At 36.8% G+C, this 20,837-nt stretch overlaps 1 protein-coding gene across 3 annotated transcripts in view; it reads right to left on the minus strand.

Annotated features, from left to right (window-relative positions):
- The window catches only part of LOC127410431 (serine palmitoyltransferase 2-like), a 41,850-nt gene continuing 21,013 nt past the window's right edge, over nt 1-20,837 (minus strand). For 2 of the 3 annotated variants that reach the window (XM_051645692.1, XM_051645693.1), the window contains exons 6-12: nt 15,549-15,642; nt 14,494-14,599; nt 13,572-13,791; nt 12,987-13,113; nt 3,656-3,791; nt 3,365-3,494; nt 1-2,289 (exon numbers count right to left, since the gene is read on the minus strand). In XM_051645692.1, coding sequence (XP_051501652.1) covers nt 2,173-2,289; nt 3,365-3,494; nt 3,656-3,791; nt 12,987-13,113; nt 13,572-13,791; nt 14,494-14,599; nt 15,549-15,642 — 930 coding nt within the window. In that variant the 3' untranslated portion in view covers nt 1-2,172. Of the gene's footprint in view, nt 2,290-3,364; nt 3,495-3,655; nt 3,792-8,490; nt 10,804-12,986; nt 13,114-13,571; nt 13,792-14,493; nt 14,600-15,548; nt 15,643-20,837 lie in introns of those variants that run through there. The other variant, XM_051645694.1, reaches the window with a different exon arrangement.

Raw genomic sequence — 20,837 nt, forward strand, 5'->3', positions numbered from 1 at the left:
TTGACTTTTCCAGTTCTTTTATTATTTAACTATTAGTTAAAACAAATGATTAATCAGACACATTCAGTGAATGCCACAGTTTCTTAATAAAGGATATGTGACGATTGTGATTGCATGAATATTTGCTGAAAGTAGCAAATACAAATGAGTAAGAGACAAACAGTGCAGAATGCCCTTGCAGTCGAATGCAGCTCGGTTGCTTTACTTGAGTCTATAAAGATAGCCTGTGTCAACGTCATATCTGCATCTCTTAACAGTTATCAGTAGCTCTGAGGTCATATAGTCCCATTCACATACAATGTGGGCATCCAGAGACATATAGCGCTGCCTGTCCGATTAAGAACAAGACTTCAGAAAACAGAAAATAAAAGTACATCCGATAGGCATTCGTAAGCCACATCATCATGCATAGACTTAACAGAGCACTTCATTTCATATCAGTGACCCGTATTTAGCATTTCCGTCAGAGTTGTGAGGAACACAAGACAAGTATTCTTAAAAATAGATCACATTAACTCTCAACATTAAACCAGGAGCTCAAAAGCAGCTATCTAACAATAAAAAGGCAACATTAATTTCTCTCCACTGCTGTTTGTAGCAACAGACAGAAAGATTGAAATATGAACCATGTCAGGCTATTTTTGTTTAAAATTACGCAAAGGCATGAAAGATTTCTGGCTCTGTGTGATGCCTTGGCTTAGACATTATACAAAAAAACAACATTTTAGATAAGTGAATCGTCAGTGAGTAAAAAAAACATTCAAGTAAAACATAAATCAAATTAAGATACAGAAAATATATTCAACATTGGTAATGGTAAATAATTTCCCATTACAGAAAGCTGGAAAAAAAAGGGTCTTTGAGACACTGATGACACATTTATACAATGAAATGTGCATTTTGAAAAAGAATAAACATTTGTGGAGCAACAGAAAGATAGTACAGTATGTAAAAAGGGAAAAGCAGATATACTGAAATGTGTATTAATAAATATCTGTTAAATATTTTTTATATAAATACACATTTATATGAATAGTAACCCTCTTATTTACTGTTTAACAATAATAAATTAGTATACTTCTCAAAAGCTCATACTCAGCAGACAGAACTTTGTCTCTCGAACTGTGGAAAAAGTTGAACTGCCTGAAACAAAATACTAATGTATTGAGTTAGTCTTCCCCCCTCAAAAAACGAAACAAAACAAAATTTAAAATGGATAGTATTAGTTCTCTCAAATTAAAATTATGTTATTTACTCACCCTCATGTCATTTCAAACCTGTAATATTTTCTTCCTTCTTTGGAATAAAAAAAAGAAGATATTTTGATGAAGGTTCATGCAGTTCTTTTCCATTTAATAACAGTTCATAGTAACCAAAAAGCATAATAAAAGTGGGCAATATGATTTGTGCACTATATTCTAAGCTTTGTGAAGCCATATGATATTTAATTTAAGGCATTATTCACAAATAATCCCCCTTTGCAACATTAGTCAAATCTCATTTGCGCTAATGCTCAATTAAAAAAACAATGCCTTCAGATGTGTAGTGTCAGTTTGTACAAGGAATGCAAAAGCAATTGCGGGCCAGTTGGAAAATGAGATTTGAGAGCTATGTTTTGAAGAATTTTGGTCTGTTCCTCACACTAAGCTACCGTATGGCTTCTGACGACTTGGAATATAGCACATAAGGACTACTTTTTTGGTGCTTTCCTGTCATTTTTGGATCTTGACTGTAAAAATCATTGTCCTCTTTTGCTGTATGAAAAAGAGCAGTGTAAAGATTCTTCAGTACATTTCATTTTCCATGTAAGAAAGTAAGTCATATGGGTTTGGAACGACATGAGGATGACTAAATGATGACAGAATTTTTATTTTTGTGAGAACTGTTCCTTTAACTTCTATTTTGTGTCATACTGGAATAAAAACACAGTGATATGAAGTCTTATTTACTGTTGATATTGCACAATAAAATGAATTGTGACTTCTGACCATAGAGGTAAGACTTGAAATATGGTCAATCAGTGGGCTTCAATCAGTGTAAGCCCACAGAAATGAACACTATAAAAATGAAAAATAAGTTATACAGACAAAACAGAAAGAACATGTCACTCTGGGGTGGAAAGTATTGGTGGAGGTTAGATGAAGTCAGTTCGTCATGAGGGCTGGGAAAGTGCTAGTCCTGGTGGCTCTCCAGGTATGAGAAATAGTCAGTCTCTTCGTCCCCAGGTCTGTTGTTTCGCGAGTATTTCAGCTGGAGTAGATCCCCCACTTCACTGATGGCGTTTAAAGCCTGAGAGAGTAAAGGAGAGATACTGGGGTTATTACTGCTTGAACAAATGTTCGCTTTACATTTATTTACTCTGGTTGACTGTGAGATGAGTCAGAGTTTCAGTGACTCGTAGATGAACGGCTGTAGCGTATGAACACTGATTAGCGATCTCTGTGGTTTATGTGATTTAAAAAAAAGCAATGGGTTGGGTCAGGACAGATCTTACATAAAAATGTAATCTGAAAGATGTTATATAAAGAAAACTCTCTCGCTCTGCTTCAACAGCTGATGTTTCTTAGTCATGTTACAATACACAAAAACAACAACACATGGACACCATTTCATTTTTGTCTTTTACAAGTTTCTTCTCTCTTTTTCCCTGATACCTTGGATAGGGTTACATTTATGGGTGAATCTTACAAAGAAATGTACTTATAAACCTATGTAATGAAAATCTTTAAAAATTATATTTAAAAAATATAGAAACATTTAAATTAGCGTAAATTGAATTCATTAATACTAACAAGACGTAAAATTACTATCGTACCTTACAAATGTACTTTATAATATGAAAATCTCTTTTTTTTTTTTCATATTACACGAGAATGAAAATGCAATGAGGATTATTTTTTTGCCATCACGGTAATTAGAATGCAATTACAGTATATTGCATTACGGTACTAATAATTATATTTTTCACATTATGGTACTGTAAAATTATATTTCTTTCGTTTTGATAATGAAAATTTTTATTTTTTTTATTACAATAATGACAATGATCTTTTTTATTATATTACAGTAATGAGAATGAGGTTTTTCATATTATGGTAATTCCAAAGACATTTTTCAAAAAAGTAATTCCAGAGGAGAAAGTTATTACATTTTAATGGAAGTTTGCTAAAAACAAACTTTTTTTTTCTTTAGAAAAACATGAATAGTGCACAAAAACACCAGGGACATTTATATGAGACATCCTAAATAGAAATCTATAGATATTAAGTTTCCTTGGACAAAAACATCAGCTAAATGATTAAATGCAAATGTTAATGCAGAGAGTTAATAGGTTTGAAGATAACTGTGTTTATTTGAGACTCACGGTGTCGAGCATCTCTCTGGTGTGGGCGGCAGAGACACAGAAACGTGCTCGTGACTCAATGATGGGTGTGGCGGGAAACCCAACTACCACTGTACCAATGTTCCTTTTCAACATCTCCCGCCCGAACGCTCTGACCAGCAAACATACAAATAAGAAATAAAATAACGTCAGACAGCATCCTGCAAAGTCTGAATCAAATCAAATTTCATTAAAAACAAAAACACCACTATATAGCAAGTTGTTCAGCACATACAATATCCATGATTCATTTAAACAAAAAGTGACACTGACCCGATTTTAGCTGGCATGTAAAGCATCAAGGGTACAACAGGGGAGTCATTGTTCCCATAGATGATAAAGCCCATCTCGTGGAGTCTCCTGCGAAAGTAGGTTGTGTTTTCTGACAACTGACGAAGTCTTTCCTGACCTGTATAATAGAGAAAACACATAGTGGCATCTGAAACTTTCCAAAGCAAAGATGTGTGAAATCTTATATGAATTAAATTATGAAAGTCTTATCCTAGATCAAATGGTAGTATAAGCCAGTGGTTTTCAACTGGTGTCATGAAAGGGAAAGAAATTCTGAATACAAATACAATACAATGCTAGCATTCATATAATACTAAATAATTATGATAGCAAAAAATATATAAATAATAATAAAAATATTTTTTTATAATTGTTTTTCTAAAAGCAGGTCCTCCACAGTGATAGTGACAAAAGAACAATACAGAAGCACAGAAACCAGTGAACATAACTTACAAAACATGTCTGAGGAGTTTGAAGTCAAAGAATAAATGCATTTCTATGCCCAGCCTCATTTGTTTGAACCAGAGTATTCAATCAAACAGAAAGAGACAGAGGAGGCTTAAGGCAGCCACACATACTCACACTCAGAATTCAGACAGAGAGTACAGAAAACAAGAGTTTTGGATGTTTTGATTATTTAAAGTGAAAAGGAGAAACCGGAAAGAAAGGCGAAGGGCAGCAGTTTTGTCTCACGTCTTCTCTATTCTAAACCGGTGTGTGTCAATGTCAATTATGAGAATAATTTTGGACCAGTGCCAGTTCATAGCGGAAGGGGCTGCCTGGCGCGACGCCACGAATAGAAACCAAGTGATTGACAGAATGTCCCATCGCTCGCCGTGGCTGTTTAGAACAAAAACTCTGATTAACATAGAAAAGATACCTTTTATCATGTGTTGTTTGACTTCTGGTTAGGACACAGTGTGACTGTGGCTTCCTCAGCCTCTTCAATATCTTAGTTTGATTTCAGAGTAATTTCCGTTTCAAACAAACAAGGCTAGGCATAGAAATGCACCTTCTCGTCAACTTCTAACTCTTCAGATGTTTTGTAAGTTCTGTTCTCTGGCTTGTGTTTGTTGTTACTATCGCTGTAGTGGACAAGTTTTTATCAAAACCAGTTTCACTTGAATGTCCAATCTCGTGAGCAGGGGCTGTGTATTCTGTTCCTCTCATGCACTCTCATGATGCACAGAAGGTCAACGATCAGTGAGCATTTTCACTAAATACATACATTAGATTTCGTTTTTTTTTTTTTCTCACCAAACATTTTACTGCATGCTTTCAGAACATGGCATGAGTCTCATGGAATAATTTATTAGACTTCTGAATTATACTTTTGCATCCTTTTGAAGCTTGGTCACAATAAACTAACTAGCAAATAATCACTGAGCAATTTTTTAAATTTGTTTTACAATTTCTCCCCTTGTGTTAAGAAAAAAAAGTCATGTGGGGTTATAACAACACAGCAGTATGTAAACAATGACTGAATTTTCATTATTGGGTGAACTATCCCTTTAAAAGAGACATTATTCAATGACAAATGTATTGCATGGATCTTGTCTTTGTTCAAACCAAATGTTTACTTTCAACATGCAGTGAAAAGATCTCGGTGCTAAACTTCTTTCCCCACTGTACTACTCAATCACTGGTGAGTAAAATCAGAAATTTACCAGCCAGTGGCTAATAATTTAAATTTTTAGTCACATTGCGTAACTTTGGTTGCAAATGTAAGTGATTTCCTCATTTTGTAGTAGAGGGTTGTGCATAGAGTTAAAGATCGATCTTGGGATTTAAGAAACTATTTCATTCAAATGAAGATATTTTTACCCAGCCCTAGTCACTTGGTAGAAACAAGCCAAATTCGACAGATGACCTCATTCTCAAAAACCAGTCGACATTAAATAATGGATAACTTGCAACCAGGATAAACATGATTTGTGCTGGTAATTATTGGCTGAGATCATGAAACCATCGAAATTCAAGAGACATTTAGAAATCAATAAAACCAATTAATACATTTTCATGTTTGATTTTAAAAGATACTTTTGTACAATACCAGTTCCGGTACTGTGTTGGATCGCCACTTGATGTCCAATGTAAAATTTGGGTCTTGAAGCGAAACCAGTTGAGAACCACTGGCATTAAGGTCAATAACGTCACTGTGGCAGGGCGGAGGGCGGGGCCTGGCCGTGATGCTGCACACCCGGCCCCTAATCAGGCTGACCACCCGAGAGGGATTAAGGCGACCGGAGGCGGCAGTTTGAGAGAGAGAAAATTACGGGCAGCTGCCCTGTATGTGTTTGTCTTTTTGTTTAAGTTAACCATTATATATTATTTATATTGTTAACTTAAACAAAAAGACAAACACAAATACATACAGGGCAGCTGCCCGTAATTCTCTCTCTCTCGAACTGCCGCCTCCGGTCGCCTTTATCCCTCTCGGGCTTGATCAGCCCGATTAGGGCTGGCTGTGCATCATCACGGCCCGGCCCCGCCCTCCGCTCTGCCACAGTCACATACGTTTTTTTGGTCTGAATCTATTAAGTTACTTAAAAATACATAAAAAATGCAATATACATGAAACAATAACTTGAATACACCTCTAGTATACAATTTCTGAAATTCAAAGTCATTTTGATATATATATATATATATATTAATTATTTTATTTTTTCTGGCCGGAAAGTAAAAAATGTTGTGTAAGTTGTGCAAGTGTCTGTAGACAGTAAAAATAAAATAAAATATAAGTCTCTTTAAAAGCTAAAGAGCTTGAAAAAAAAAAAAAAAAAAAAAAAAAAAAAAAAATGTAAAAGCAATATTTTGCATAAAGATGTTTCTTTATGGTCTTGCCCTTTTTAGGGTTAAGACAAATGTTTTTGTGAAACATCTAATGTGCTTAAGACTTTTGCACAGTACTATTTATACTGTTAAACATCAGTCCTCTCTTACACATTCAAGAGCCATACTGCTACCAAACTGAAAGACCTCACTAAAACTTCAAGGCCGTCTGTCAGCATCTGTTGTCAAACTGAGGAGGAATGCTTGCACCTCTTTCTCTCACACTTAAGCCTCACAAGGCTTGAAGAGTTTCCAGATGTGGTATGAGAGTGTGTTTTTAAGGTATAGATCTGGCTTTCCAAACGAATGCCCTGCTAAATAAGTTGGGATTAAAATTTGGTATACTGTAAGACTATGAGCAGAGATTGTTACATGTAACCAATCACTGAGTCAGAGTTTATATGAAGTTTTTGTGTGTAAATGTTCATATAGTTCTAGGAATTTAAAGATTTGCTTTGAAAGTATGTGAACTGTGGAGGCAGTGGAGTCATTCAGGTTCCTGGGCTCTACCATCTCTCAGGACCTGAAGTGGGACAACCACATAAACTCCATTGTGAAGAAGGCTCAGCAGAGGTTGCACTTCCTTTGCCAGTTGAGGAAGTTCAACCTGCCACAGGAGCTGCTGACTCATTTCTACTCAGCCATCACTGAGTCTGTCCTGTGTACATCTATAACTGTCTAGTTTGGTTCAGCCACCAAATCTGACAGAAGGAAACTACAAGGGACAGTCGGGACTGCTGAGAGGATTACTGGTGCCCCCCTGCCCACCCTCCAAGACCTGTACATCTCCAGAGTGGGTAAATGTGCAGGTAGAACACTCTGGACCCCACACACCCTGCCCACTCCCTCTTTGAACTGTTGCCCTCTGGCCGGCGCTCCAGAGCACTGAGAGCCAGGATATCCAGTCACAAAAACAGTTTTTACCCACAAGCCATTTTCCACATGAACAATTAAACCGTCTCAGGACTTCCCCATAGTGCAATTATGTGAAAAAATATCTCATGTACATATGTAAATTGGCATATTTAATTCAATAACTGTACATACCCCTACCTCGCACATACATTACCACTTGCACGTGTACATGCGCCATTCTGTTATATGTTCTATTATTTGTGTCTATTTATACTCTTACCTTGTTTTATATTCTGTGTCTCACTGTAATGTTCTGTGTGCACTTGTTTCTCCTATCACCCCCCCCAAAAAAATTCCTTGTGTACGCGAGAACACTTGGCAATAAAGCTCATTCTGATTCTGAATGCAAACACTTCTTGTTATGCAAGGTTGATTTCACGTGCATTTGCAGGTGCTATAGGGTGATTCTCATGACACATGTCAAGAAAATGTCTATTTTCTATTTTACTCAAATCAAAAGCAAAGAGTAAGAAATCATATTTTGCAAAAAGAAAATGAAACCCATTTCAGGGCCTTTAAGATTTTTTACATTGTACATTTTTTTTATTTTAATTTTTTTTACATTGAGATGCGTTTTCGGTGATACGATCACAAGTGGTCAGCCGAGACACGATATATTCAGCTGCAGCTTTGAAGCACCTGCAGTTTCAGGGCAGAAGCTCCACGGCAGCAGTCTCAGGGCGGTAGAGAGGGCGGAGATATGACATGCTATTTTCACATTTGAATTTTATTTGATTACAATATAAAACACATTTTTACTAAGAAGTGCATGCTTTTTTTTTATTTATTTTTTATCACAAACCCTTTTGCATATCTTGCAAAATTATTTTTCAAGTGTTTTATCCACCACATATTAAAAGCAGTCACCAGAGTTGTACCCATAAAAAACAGCCGAAATTTAAGAGGTGAGACATGTGATATGGCTGATATGAGTTTAATGAACTAATGAAATATTCTTATATTACATTTTTCAGCCTCATCGGTCAATGCAAGTAAACGCCAGAAAAAAGCAGGCTACAAAAAAATTGTAAAGTAAAAACACAAAGAATGAGAATTCAACAATGATGGGGATGCAATATACTTTATTAAACAAAAAATAATATGCACTGATAACAACAATAACAAGTCATTTCTTCTTAAAAAATTTTTTTTGTTTTGCAGTATAGACATAATGGAATGCCAAAAGCTCCATCTACATTTAGATAGCAGGCTAAACGAGTAAATCTGTACATTAGTGAAATACTATGCAACAAATTTCAATCGGTACTTATAAACAGCTTGAAATGAGTATATAACTACTTTAATATGTCCAGTATCATTTAAGCACACACTATCTGAGCAAAAACGTGTGCATTGCTGTGACTAGGGTACTGAATGGTCGTTCTGAATCGTTTTATCTAGAGTATTTTAAAAGAAAGAAAAACTAAATTCATGAATATCTGTAAACTCGTTACAGTTTTACCGGCAATCCTCTGTAATAAAACACTTCGCCAATTCAAACGGTAAACACAATATCCCCAGGGACTTTTCGACTCAAAGCATAAAACCACATATAAGCAACCATAACACTGACAGAAAACATATCCAGGCAGTTAGCGTATGAACAACTTCACCAAAAAAAACAGATAACTTCTGCCACGTAAACATCCGTCCTCGAATGCTACTGGTCGGACACTTACTACGGTGACGTAATACTTCAGCTCCACCCCAGGGTCGTGTAAGGTAACCTCCCGGTCACCTAAAGTCTCATGAGAGCCACACGCAACGTTCACACACCCTGTTTAGTGTTTATTTGCAGTACTGCAGAAACCCTACATGTACCCCTAACCCTAAGACTACCACTAAATCTAACCCTAAATCTAAACTAAGTAACAGCGAATGAGACTCTCACGAGACTTAGGCCGAGGCGGTGTTACTTTCTAGATAGTCACAGCCTCAGACGGCATGCCCATGGACCGCCCACAGTCTGTGCACCAACTGTCTGATGCTTATAGCACACAAAACTGGAAAACGCTTTCTCGATAAATCAGCGCAAATCTGATAAGCTGGTTTGATGGAACTTCCGAGAGTAGAAGGACACAGGACATTTAATCAGAAGCATAGTTGTGTTCACAAGGTTCCGCGTTGATAGAATGAGCGCTTTTGAGGATGAAATAATCGCAGAATTTGCCCAAGTTTGCCAGGTTAGTGACATCAAATCTTCTAAAGATAATCAGACTCTTATTATGGTATGATACATCTCCAATAACCCTGCCCTTAAACACCCTGTAATGAGAAATCTGACTGTTATTGGTCGCTTTACATGTCAGTTGGATGGCTTTTCCTGTCTAAATGGGCAGTTCTTGGCCAAATGAAGCGGCTTTAGACCTCAGACCTATGCCATAGTCATAGGTCTGGCTACGTGAGACTAACTTCTAGACAGCCCCCAGAGACTGTAGCCCTAGCGCTTCTGCCCTGAAGGGATGCTTCTCGCTTCTTAAACGTCCACATATCATCAAGCAATGTTTACCACAGACTTTATTTTCTCATAAGTTCAAATACCCCATTATAAAAGCCCCTAGGAAAATACAGAGGGAACCCATGGCGAATTCTCTTCCGGGTTTTTGTTCTACAAGCTAAACAGCTCTATTCTCTAAATTCACCGCGATGAAGCGAGGACGGAGGAAGCGTCCAGCGGAGGAAGAATTTTTTGGCGAAGCACCTGATAAATTATCTTCCCCCTTCACATTTGGCACAACAGTTTTAATACTAGGTGGAAACAGGTTCTTTAAAACTGATTGCTTAGTGTATGGTCAAAAGCTTGAAATAATTTTTTAGATACATTTTGCATGAATATCTTTACGAAACTCAATTTTTAATTTTTGGATCAGTTGTTTGAAAGAATAAACAGAGTATGCAGAGCTGGGTTTAAGATAAATGCAAGATTGTTTTGACTTGTTTAACATTTTTTGGTTACCACATAATTCCCATACATGCATTTGTGTTATTTTAATTGTTGTGATGATTTTACTATATTCTAAAATTTGTAAAATAGTAATAATAAAGAATGAGCAGGTGTCCAAACTTTTGACCAAAGATCTTGACCATTTGTTTTACAATCTCCACACGTACATGCATAAAAAGTACACAGATGCACCGTGCAGAAGGTCAAAGGTACAGATTACATGACGCAAGAATGAAAAAAATCATATTAAAATCACATTTACATCTCAGAATTTCCAAATTGAGGTTAAGGTGAACACATAATTGGAATATTAATATGTTGAGAACACAGACCAACATCGTGAATACCAGCAGAACAAACAAACTAGTCAAAATAATGATCAACTTTCTCTATAACAATTACCTTCTCTCTGCAAGCTGATGCTGCCATCTTGTGGCTTTTTTGAAAAAAAAAAAAAAAAAATTCACACAGAGGATTTTCGGAGACATAAGACGCAAACATTACACCCTCTTGATTAGGTATTACTGTACAAATATCATGTATAACTAAAAGCAATTAATTAAATGAGCAGCACTGAATGTAAAGGCACTGATTCTTGGAGACATGTCTCATAACTTTAACTGTCATTAGTTTTAATTTTTATTTATTTTTAAAACAGCTAATTCAACCGAGATGATCATTAGAATGTACTTAACACAAATGTATCATTTATAAAATTAGGCAATATATACAGGTGCATCTCAATAAATTAGAATGTCATGGAAAAGTTCATTTATTTCAGTAATTCAACTCAAATTGTGAAACTCGTGTATTAAATAAATTCAATGCACACAGACTGAAGTAGTTTAAGTCTTTGGTTCTTTTAATTGTGATGATTTTGTCTCACATTGAACAAAAACCCACCAATTCACTATCTCAAAAAATTAGAATATGGTGACATGCCAATCAGCTAATCAACTCAAAACACCTGCAAAGGTTTCCTGAGCCTTCAAAATGGTCTCTCAGTTTGGTTCACTAGGCTACACAATCATGGGGAAGACTGCTGATCTGACAGTTGTCCAGAAGACAATCATTGACACCCTTCACAAGGAGGGTAAGCCACAAACATTCATTGCCAAAGAAGCTGGCTGTTCACAGAGTGCTGTATCCAAGCATGTTAACAGAAAGTTGAGTGGAAGGAAAAAGTGTGGAAGAAAAAGATGCACAACCAACCGAGAGAACCGCAGCCTTATGATTGTCAAGCAAAATCGATTCAAGAATTTGGGTGAACTTCACAAGGAATGGACTGAGGCTGGGGTCAAGGCATCAAGAGCCACCACACACAGACATGTCAAGGAATCTGGCTACAGTTGTCGTATTCCTCTTGTTAAGCCACTCCTGAACCACAGACAACGTCAGAGGCGTCTTACCTGGGCTAAGGAGAAGAAGAACTGGACTGTTGCCCAGTGGTCCAAAGTCCTCTTTTCAGATGAGAGCAAGTTTTGTATTTCATTTGGAAACCAAGGTCCTAGAGTCTGGAGGAAGGGTGGAGAAGCTCATAGCCCAAGTTGCTTGAAGTCCAGTGTTAAGTTTCCACAGTCTGTGATGATTTGGGGTGCAATGTCATCTGCTGGTGTTGGTCCATTGTGTTTTTTGAAAACCAAAGTCACTGCACACGTTTACCAAGAAATTTTGGAGCACTTCAGGCTTCCTTCTGCTGACCAGCTTTTTAAAGATGCTGATTTCATTTTCCAGCAGGATTTGGCACCTGCCCACACTGCCAAAAGCACCAAAAGTTGGTTAAATGACCATGGTGTTGGTGTGCTTGACTGGCCAGCAAACTCACCAGACCTGAACCCCATAGAGAATCTATGGGGTATTGTCAAGAGGAAAATGAGAAACAAGAGACCAAAAAATGCAGATGAGCTGAAGGCCACTGTCAAAGAAACCTGGGCTTCCATACCACCTCAGCAGTGCCACAAACTGATCACCTCCATGCCACGCCGAATTGAGGCAGTAATTAAAGCAAAAGGAGCCCCTACCAAGTATTGAGTACATATACAGTAAATGAACATACTTTCCAGAAGGCCAACAATTCACTAAAAATGTTTTTTTATTGGTCTTATGATGTATTCTAATTTTTTGAGATAGTGAATTGGTGGGTTTTTGTTAAATGTGAGCCAAAATCATCACAATTAAAAGAATCAAAGACTTAAACTACTTCAGTCTGTGTGCACTGAATTTATTTAATACACGAGTTTCACAATTTGAGTTGAATTACTGAAATAAATGAACTTTTCCACAACATTCTAATTTATTGAGATGCACCTGTATATACTAGTAATTACTGCACAAGTTATTGTGCTTACATTTTCTGTCACAACCACGATGTGTAAAGAAATTGTAAAGAAACTGAGATTTTAGGATAATTTGCCTAATTTTAAGTATGTCCTTAAATAGGTCATTATTCATTCAAAATATTTGAATCTGTAGCCTGTTTTGTCTCAGTATTGAAGAATCAGTGGAGGCTAATATTAAGATTGTGCTTGTTTTTAGGCTGTCATATGTTAATTATTAAATAATTCATACACTATTCTAATCCAAATAGGGAACTGATCCAGAATAACTGTCAAAACTCACCTAACGTTGTGCCATCCTCTCCCATAATGCACTTCATAGAAGTGATAATCTGCTGAGTGACGGGCGGGGACATTGAGGTAGCGTAAACTCCACTGTGAGAGTGTGAGCGCAGGTAATCAATCAGCTCCTATAAACAAATAAACAAAAAAACGAGCATTACTACATGCATCCATCAAGTTTCAAATAAAAAGAGAAAATAATCAAATAAATGAAGTACTTTTCATTTATAAAGTTTTTAATGCAATGCATTACCAAAAATAGATATTACCACATGGCTATTTAATATAAATTATTATTTTAATATATAAACCATTAAAATTTCAGCAAATATAACAATATTGTGACAATAGCACATACCATGATAAAAGATTTTGGTCATACTGGCCACCCCTAATTGCTACTTGATTCTTAAATTAGTAAAGCAATAGTGGTAAGCAATAGTGGTAATATTAAGGTAAATTGGATATAGACATATTAAATGGAGTGTTTCGTGTTTTTGCCTCTTTTTTTAGACAGACAGTGAAGAGAGGATAAGAAATCACAGCGGAGAGAGCGGGAATGAGACATGTCACAGTCCAGACTCGCCTTCTTTCCTCCAATGTATCCTCCAGCAGCACCGAAGCTCTTGGTAAATGTGCCCATCATGATGTCAACATCAGCTGGATCCAGACCGAAATAGTCCACCACACCTCTGCCTCTCGCTCCTAGTGCCCCGATACTATGTGCCTCATCTAGATAAAGGTAGGCTTTGTATTTCTTCTTCAGGGCAATGACCTCAGGAAGTCGCACTATTGAGCCTTCCATACTAAACAGAAGAACACAGGTGTAATATTAATCCATATCTCTACAGAACTGAATGTCCACCTATACATGTTCCAATATGTGAAAACAGAAGTGGGCTTTCAGTTTTAATGCTTTTTATGCTCTCGGACTCCCAACTATGTTTTACTAGGCAGCCAGGCCCTATACGACATTAAAAGGTGCACTCTGTACTTTGTTTTGTTTATGTTTTGCTGACACTTAGCGACGAAGCAAGAGCATCACGCAAAAGCAAATGTTCTTATGTCAATGTAGAAACAAGCAACTCGCAGCCAGCCATGATAACGTTATTCTGCAAGTGAAAGTTTTCAATAATGGAAGCTGAGCTTCATGTAAACTACAACAGCTTCTATAAGACCTTTGAAATGACCGGAGTCTTCATCTCATTTGAGTATACATGATTTTAAACATTTTTTTTTTTTTAAATACTATTCATTTCATTAGGGGTAAAACTTTAACGAGGGAGAGAAAAAAAAGAGCTTTGTTAATTAATGGTATTATTGTATGCCTCCAGAAATGTCAAAAGGACGAAATGGCCTTTATCTAAACCAGATAGAGAGTATGCAAACCAGCCTTTTTTTTCTTCTTTTTTTTTTATATGCCTTGCACACTACTTTGGGTTCCTGTCCCAAGCCTGGGAAAACAAGAGCGCCAAGTGTATAGGGGAACAAGCAGATTTCTGCTGTACCTGTAAATTCCCTCCACGAGGATGAGGATCTTCTTCCAGGGCCGGTGGGTTCTGGGCTGACCGTGCGCGATAGCATCCCGAAGCAGCTTCTCCAGACTCTGCATATCTGAGAGTGACAGCAAGATAGATGCATTTATTTATGATGCATCTAGACATGTTATTTGCTATGCTTATCCTAGTGAGCAGATCAATAAACAGAATGTAAAAATGTCTTTCTATTTATTTGGCAGGCCTGATAACTGCGGGAAATGGGCCTTCAAGAAGAGAGATTGTTTCACTGCCTAAGGCAAGACCTACATGATTTACATTTATGCATTTGGCAGTTGCTTTTGGCAGTGCATTCAAAATATATATTTATCAGTATCTATTCCCTGGGAATTGATTGAACCCATGTCCTTGGTGTTGCAATCGTCATGCTCTACTAGTTGAGCCAGTGGAATCCTTAAATCAGTTACATTAGCAGTGATTTGTTAAGTGGTGCTTTGATGATTAAAGTAGCGGTGCTTTATAGGGAACAACTTTTTAAAAGCAACTTCTCAGTGAGGGACTTTAAGCATGCTAAAACCCTCTCTGAGAAGCTGTGTCTCTAAATCCATCCCCTTTAACGTACCACCACTAAACATATTAGAGCTACAAAGAAAAATTCTAGTTAAACTAGTCAGCCGACTAGGCTGTTAAACAGCTTGACGACTATTCAACCATTTTGACACATATCAGCACTAAAATCTGCTGTACATGTGTTATTAGTCTTGGGATCGATGCCTTTTTCACGCATCGATAATCGGAAGATGGTATATCGATCTCTTGTGGTCTCCCAATGCTATTATGCCAGACTGTTAAACAGAGGCCAACTGAGTGTATTGGAAAGCACGCAAATTGGGCTTCTAATTTAAATGCCCGCTAATTTTTATATATAGATGCCTCAAAAATATGTCAATAAAATAACGTGCTGATCAATAATCTATATTTTATGACATTCCTATTTGATATGCATGTGATTTAGTTTTCGTCCAAATGCGTATGGTGCTGACTGTAGCTAAGTAACATGAACTTACTGTTGTGTTTGAATACACGGATGGTGGAGCCAGAAAGACGAGCTCCCAGAACCAGAGAGGCATGATTGAGCTCATCACTTAAGATCAGACAGCCCTGAGACACAAACACACACACAAAAAACACACACCATACATCAATCTTAATGAAAAGCAAAAATTTTCATAAAACTCCAGAGTGCTGAGTTGAAGAGAATGAGATACAAATAATATATGTCATTTATGACCATTTTTATGATCCTTTAGAATCAAACAGCCCATTTTTGGCAGCTGCTCCTTTAAGAAACACCTCCTTTGCATGTGAAATGAGTAATAACACTTTACTCCGCTAAGACACAGGCTCCAACTGCAGGTTTGCAGCAGAGTCCGATATAATTTTTAACTGCCACAACCTTCAATACCAGCCTCCGTGTAAAGCTGCACTAGCGGCTCCTGATGCATGAATGGTATGTATGCGCTGTCCCACTTAAATTGTGTTTAGTTTCCCATTATTACTACAGAAAGCATGCTGCGTGATTATGGGGAAGAATTGCATCAAGAGGTAGATACAGGTAAGGACTTCATATAAATAACAAACATACTCCTCTTTGGCTGTTGCTCACGTGCCAGTGATTAAGCCTTCATCTGCCAGTGGTGGCACGCATGTTGTAAGTTGCTGATGCCTGAACTAGTGAAATGCTGCAAAAGTATCCCACATAAGTTTTGCTTGGCTACTGATAAACATTATTTGAAATAAATAGAGCTGTCAGAATTAACGCGTTAACGAATGCAATTAATGAAAGTTTAACGTGTTAATTTTACTTAATCGTGATTAACGCATTTACCCTTAATACTGCATAAACACTGGTGTAAAGGGCGGAACCTTTGTAACGTGTCCGCCCGGAGTCATTACACTAATGCCTATACCACAGCACCAGAGCCCTTCAACCAAGGAGAACCTACAAGCTAAGCATAAAATAGCATAATCCGTTGATATCCTCTGTCCTATGATAAAGCCAGTAGGTTGTTATCTCAGTAAATAAAAGAATATCTTACAGCGCTTCTTTGTCAGTGATAAAATGATGGAGAAATGAGCTCTTAACACTATTTGATGTACAAAACAAGCACAAATGGGACTTGCAATAGAAATCAAGTATGTTTCAGCCTTTGTAAGGCACGTTTTACCTACCACACTAGCACACCAAATCTTAACTATCACCAAAACGCAAAATCAGACGTTTTTGTCTGCAAGCACTTTTCGTGGTGAGTTTAAAGCGGTGCACGATGCTGGCATTGCAGCTTTGACGCGAATCATGAACACAGCTTCACGATTGCAGTAGGAAAGCGGATAGCCACAGTCTACAGACAAATTAATATTGTGAAGGATGACAATTTAATGCCCATTGCAATAAATATGCAACCTATGTGGGGACTAGCTCTTTCAATTAGTCAAACTACCACTTACACTTTGGGAAACGTTTAATGTTACTTGAATTGGTGCGATTTTAGTGCATTGTCTTTATATTGTGGAAGGCTTTGTTTGGAAAATTTTAATAAAGCAATACATTGCTACATATTGTTTTGTTTTCTTTCCTAAGATGGAAATAAATGCATTTTGACAAGAAAAGAATTATATACCAATCAGCCTTAACATTAAAATCACCTGCCTAATATTGTGTAGGTCCCCCTCGTGCTGCCAAACAGCGCCAACCTGCATCTCAGAATAGCAATCTGAGATGATATTCTTCTCACCACAATTGTACAGAGCGGTTATCTGACTTACCGTAGACTTTGTCAGTTCGAACCAGTCCAGCAATACTCTGTTGACCTCTCTCAACAACAAGGCATTTCCGTACACAGAACTGCTGCTCACTGGATGTTTTTTGTTTTTGGCACCATTCGGAGTAAATACTAGTGACTGTTGTGTGTGAAAATCCCAGGAGATCAGCAGTTACAAAAAATACTCAAACCAACCCATCTGGCACCAACAATTGAAAGCAGAAAATAAAATCTTGCTTGTGAGATATTGCTTGGATATAATGTAATAATTATTGATATATTATTATCATTATTACTACTAAATTAAATATTACATTTTACTATAACATAGTAGAGCCCGACCGATATGGGATTTTTGAGACCGATACCGATTTTAGAGGGGTAAAATTCGCCGATTACCGATATGCTGGCCGATCTAGTTAATTTTAGAGCTGGAATGAAAACAGACCTTTTCTATGTGGATTGTTCACCGATTTTATACCGATATGACTATGCAAAGGTACTCAGAAGGCTGCTTTCTTAAACAAATATTTTTATCAAAGAATATTTGACATTATTATTATACATTGTCAACAAATTCTAAAAATGAACACCGAGAAAATAAAGAATAAATAAAAAACAATAAATAGCTTAATAAACATCAGTACTGTATGTTTAATATAAGTCAATTGCTGACTATTTAAATAAAGAATAAAAAATAAAATAAATAGCTAAATAAAAATCAGTACTGTATATTTAGTATCAGTCAATGGCTGACCATTAAAATAGAGAATAAATTCAAATAAAATAAATACCTAAATAAACATCAGTAGTACTCTTTAGTATCAGTAAAATGCTGACCATTTAAATAAAGAATAAATAAAAATAAAATAAATAGCTAAATCATCAGGGGCCGGTTGCACCAGCTATACGTATGTTACAACTTAGCCTAGTTGTGGCGTAAATGGGCACGAAGTCAAAATTTATGCACCACTAAATATTTGATGTTAAAATAAATTTATGTAGGACGTAACCCTATGTTAAAACTAAATATTTACGGAAACCACCGGCCAGGAGTAACGGATGTGATAAAGCAGACTGATATTTTATGTAATCAATGAGCTCATGTTTTGGTTGACATGCTTCAGTCCTTTCAACATATATGATGGTGTTGACATTTACACTTGTTTACATTTACGAGAGAGAGACAAAAAAAAAAACATACTTTTAAGCGGCTCTTCAGTATGAAACCGATCTAACGGTGCAGTTTTTAGGGTGCGTCACCTGGTGTCAAGTTTCAACACATTAAAAATATATATAGGATATTAAAATGAATAAATGTCTATTTTTCCAGCCTGTTGTATCAGTATTTATTTATCACCCCTTATTTTAGATACAGTTCCTATATATTATTTACACAGGGCAAATATACTATTTATTAAATCTACTTTTATTACTTATCCTATTTTAATGTCTGGAAAACAGACTTTTAAATATTAAATTTTATAAATGCAATGACTGGAATTGTTCGGTTGAAGGGGGGTAACAAACTGCAAATCCTGAACAAAACAGTTTGGTGAATACATGTTCACACATTAGCTTCCACTCAGATGACAAGCAATGAAAGTAGCTACGTGGTTAGCTAATTAGCTATAAGCTCGTTGTCACAGAGAGCAAAAGATGGACTTTATTTACTTTCCAGCATTGCGTCTCACCAACTAGGTAACAACGTAGCGTGAAATCAACACTCAACAGACACAATCCACCACCGCACCGCTGTCTGCTGAGCTGCAAAAAGATGCTCTGATGTTTACCTTTCAATCTGCTACATTACTTACTGCACTGACAAACTATAGCTGGCTAACAGCAAACAGATGTGATCAACATGAGTGACATGGTTGTCAGGGACAGGGTTAACATTATATTAGTTATATAAAATGATGGGGTCACTGTTTAACTTTCCAATATGTATTACACAAATTAGTTAGCAATTTACCGAGAAAAGACCACTCAACTCTGCACCGCTGAACTCCGCCCTGTCTGCAGAGCCACCGTCAGTTCAGAGTCAGCTCTGTAAACAGTGGAGTCAGAGCGCACTCTGCTGGACAAACTACGTAATGACACCAATTCTAAAGCATGGTTTTCTGCATTATATTTTCGGAAAAAAGTTTTCATACCTGCGCATATCGGTAAACATATATGCCGATACGATACATCGGTGAAAGGCTAATAATACTGGTTATATCAGACCGATATATCGGTTGGACATTATAAAGAAGTATTTTAAGAATATATTTCTGCTTAATTTTTTCCATTTCAGCCATCTAGTTAAAAGGGACTTTTATTTTGACGTTTTGGCGGAGAACATGATGCTTTAAACGACTTCACCAGACTTCTCTCCTCCGGAAAAGCAGTTCGCTCTATGGGCTAATGTGCTTATTAAACCAAAAAATTTGATTTGATTATACGTATATATACTCTGCATGTGTTGCAGTTCACAGTGAATAAAGTTCTACGCTCGTTGTCATTTATACATACAGAGCGCACGTGATGTTAATGATGCAGTTAGTGTATAAGCAGCTCACATTCACTTCCTGTTGAAGCATGCAGCTCAGCCGTATAGCCGTGTATAATACTTACAGGGTATTTGTTTAATTAAATCTTAGCCTTTTGTGGTTTAATCATCAAAATATGACACATCACTTTTTAATTTGATTGTTTACATTTATACATTAATTTAATCCCAAATATGTCAATTTCCATGACATTCCGCATTTTATGGTTAATTCTGTGTTTATCCCTGTGTCTCAATCAGCTCCCTAGCTCCCTAAGTCGTAAATCAGTATATCGTGAACACGAATTCGGGCACTGGCAAAGGTGTTCATCCACTGAACATTGGGACACTTTATGACTCAATCACCCATGACACGTTAACGAGCTCGCACACTGAAGCGCAGCTGTTATTAATCAGCACCATCACTGTATAAATGGCACTATCATTGATTTTCGTTGAAGATTCAATCGTACAGCGTGGTTATAACAGATAAATGGCATAAAGAAATAGAAATATAAAGGAGTGTATTTTAAACCTTTTAACAGCTTTTTCAAATATTTAAAAGATTGTTTCCCTTTCATGGTAATTATAAATCAAAGACATTACAAACAACATCTATTTTAAAGTGAAAATAAGGCTTTGACTTCACAGTTTTACACATGTAATGACTTGAGAGATTTCAGAAGACATGACGACGTTTCCAGAAAGGGAACACAGTGAGCAACGATGCTCCCTGGTTTTTACGGCACATTTTTAGGGAGCAAACATTTCAGTGCACTGGAATGATTTTGCGATTTTGACAGCACTAAAAAGCTGACTCCCTGATCAGTGCCCGGACTACTGAACTAGGGAGCTGATTGAGACGCACCAAAAGACTGGATTCCGTTCGTGTTTTCCACAACGTGGAAATCATAGGGCCCTATGAATGTAACTTGAAAACACCTGAATCTGCTGTCACACAGTCAGGAATGTGTGTGTACAAATTCCAGTAATGTTACGTG

This window comes from Myxocyprinus asiaticus, chromosome 19, assembly GCF_019703515.2.
Source record: "Myxocyprinus asiaticus isolate MX2 ecotype Aquarium Trade chromosome 19, UBuf_Myxa_2, whole genome shotgun sequence".
In the NCBI taxonomy this organism is placed as follows: domain Eukaryota; kingdom Metazoa; phylum Chordata; class Actinopteri; order Cypriniformes; family Catostomidae; genus Myxocyprinus; species Myxocyprinus asiaticus.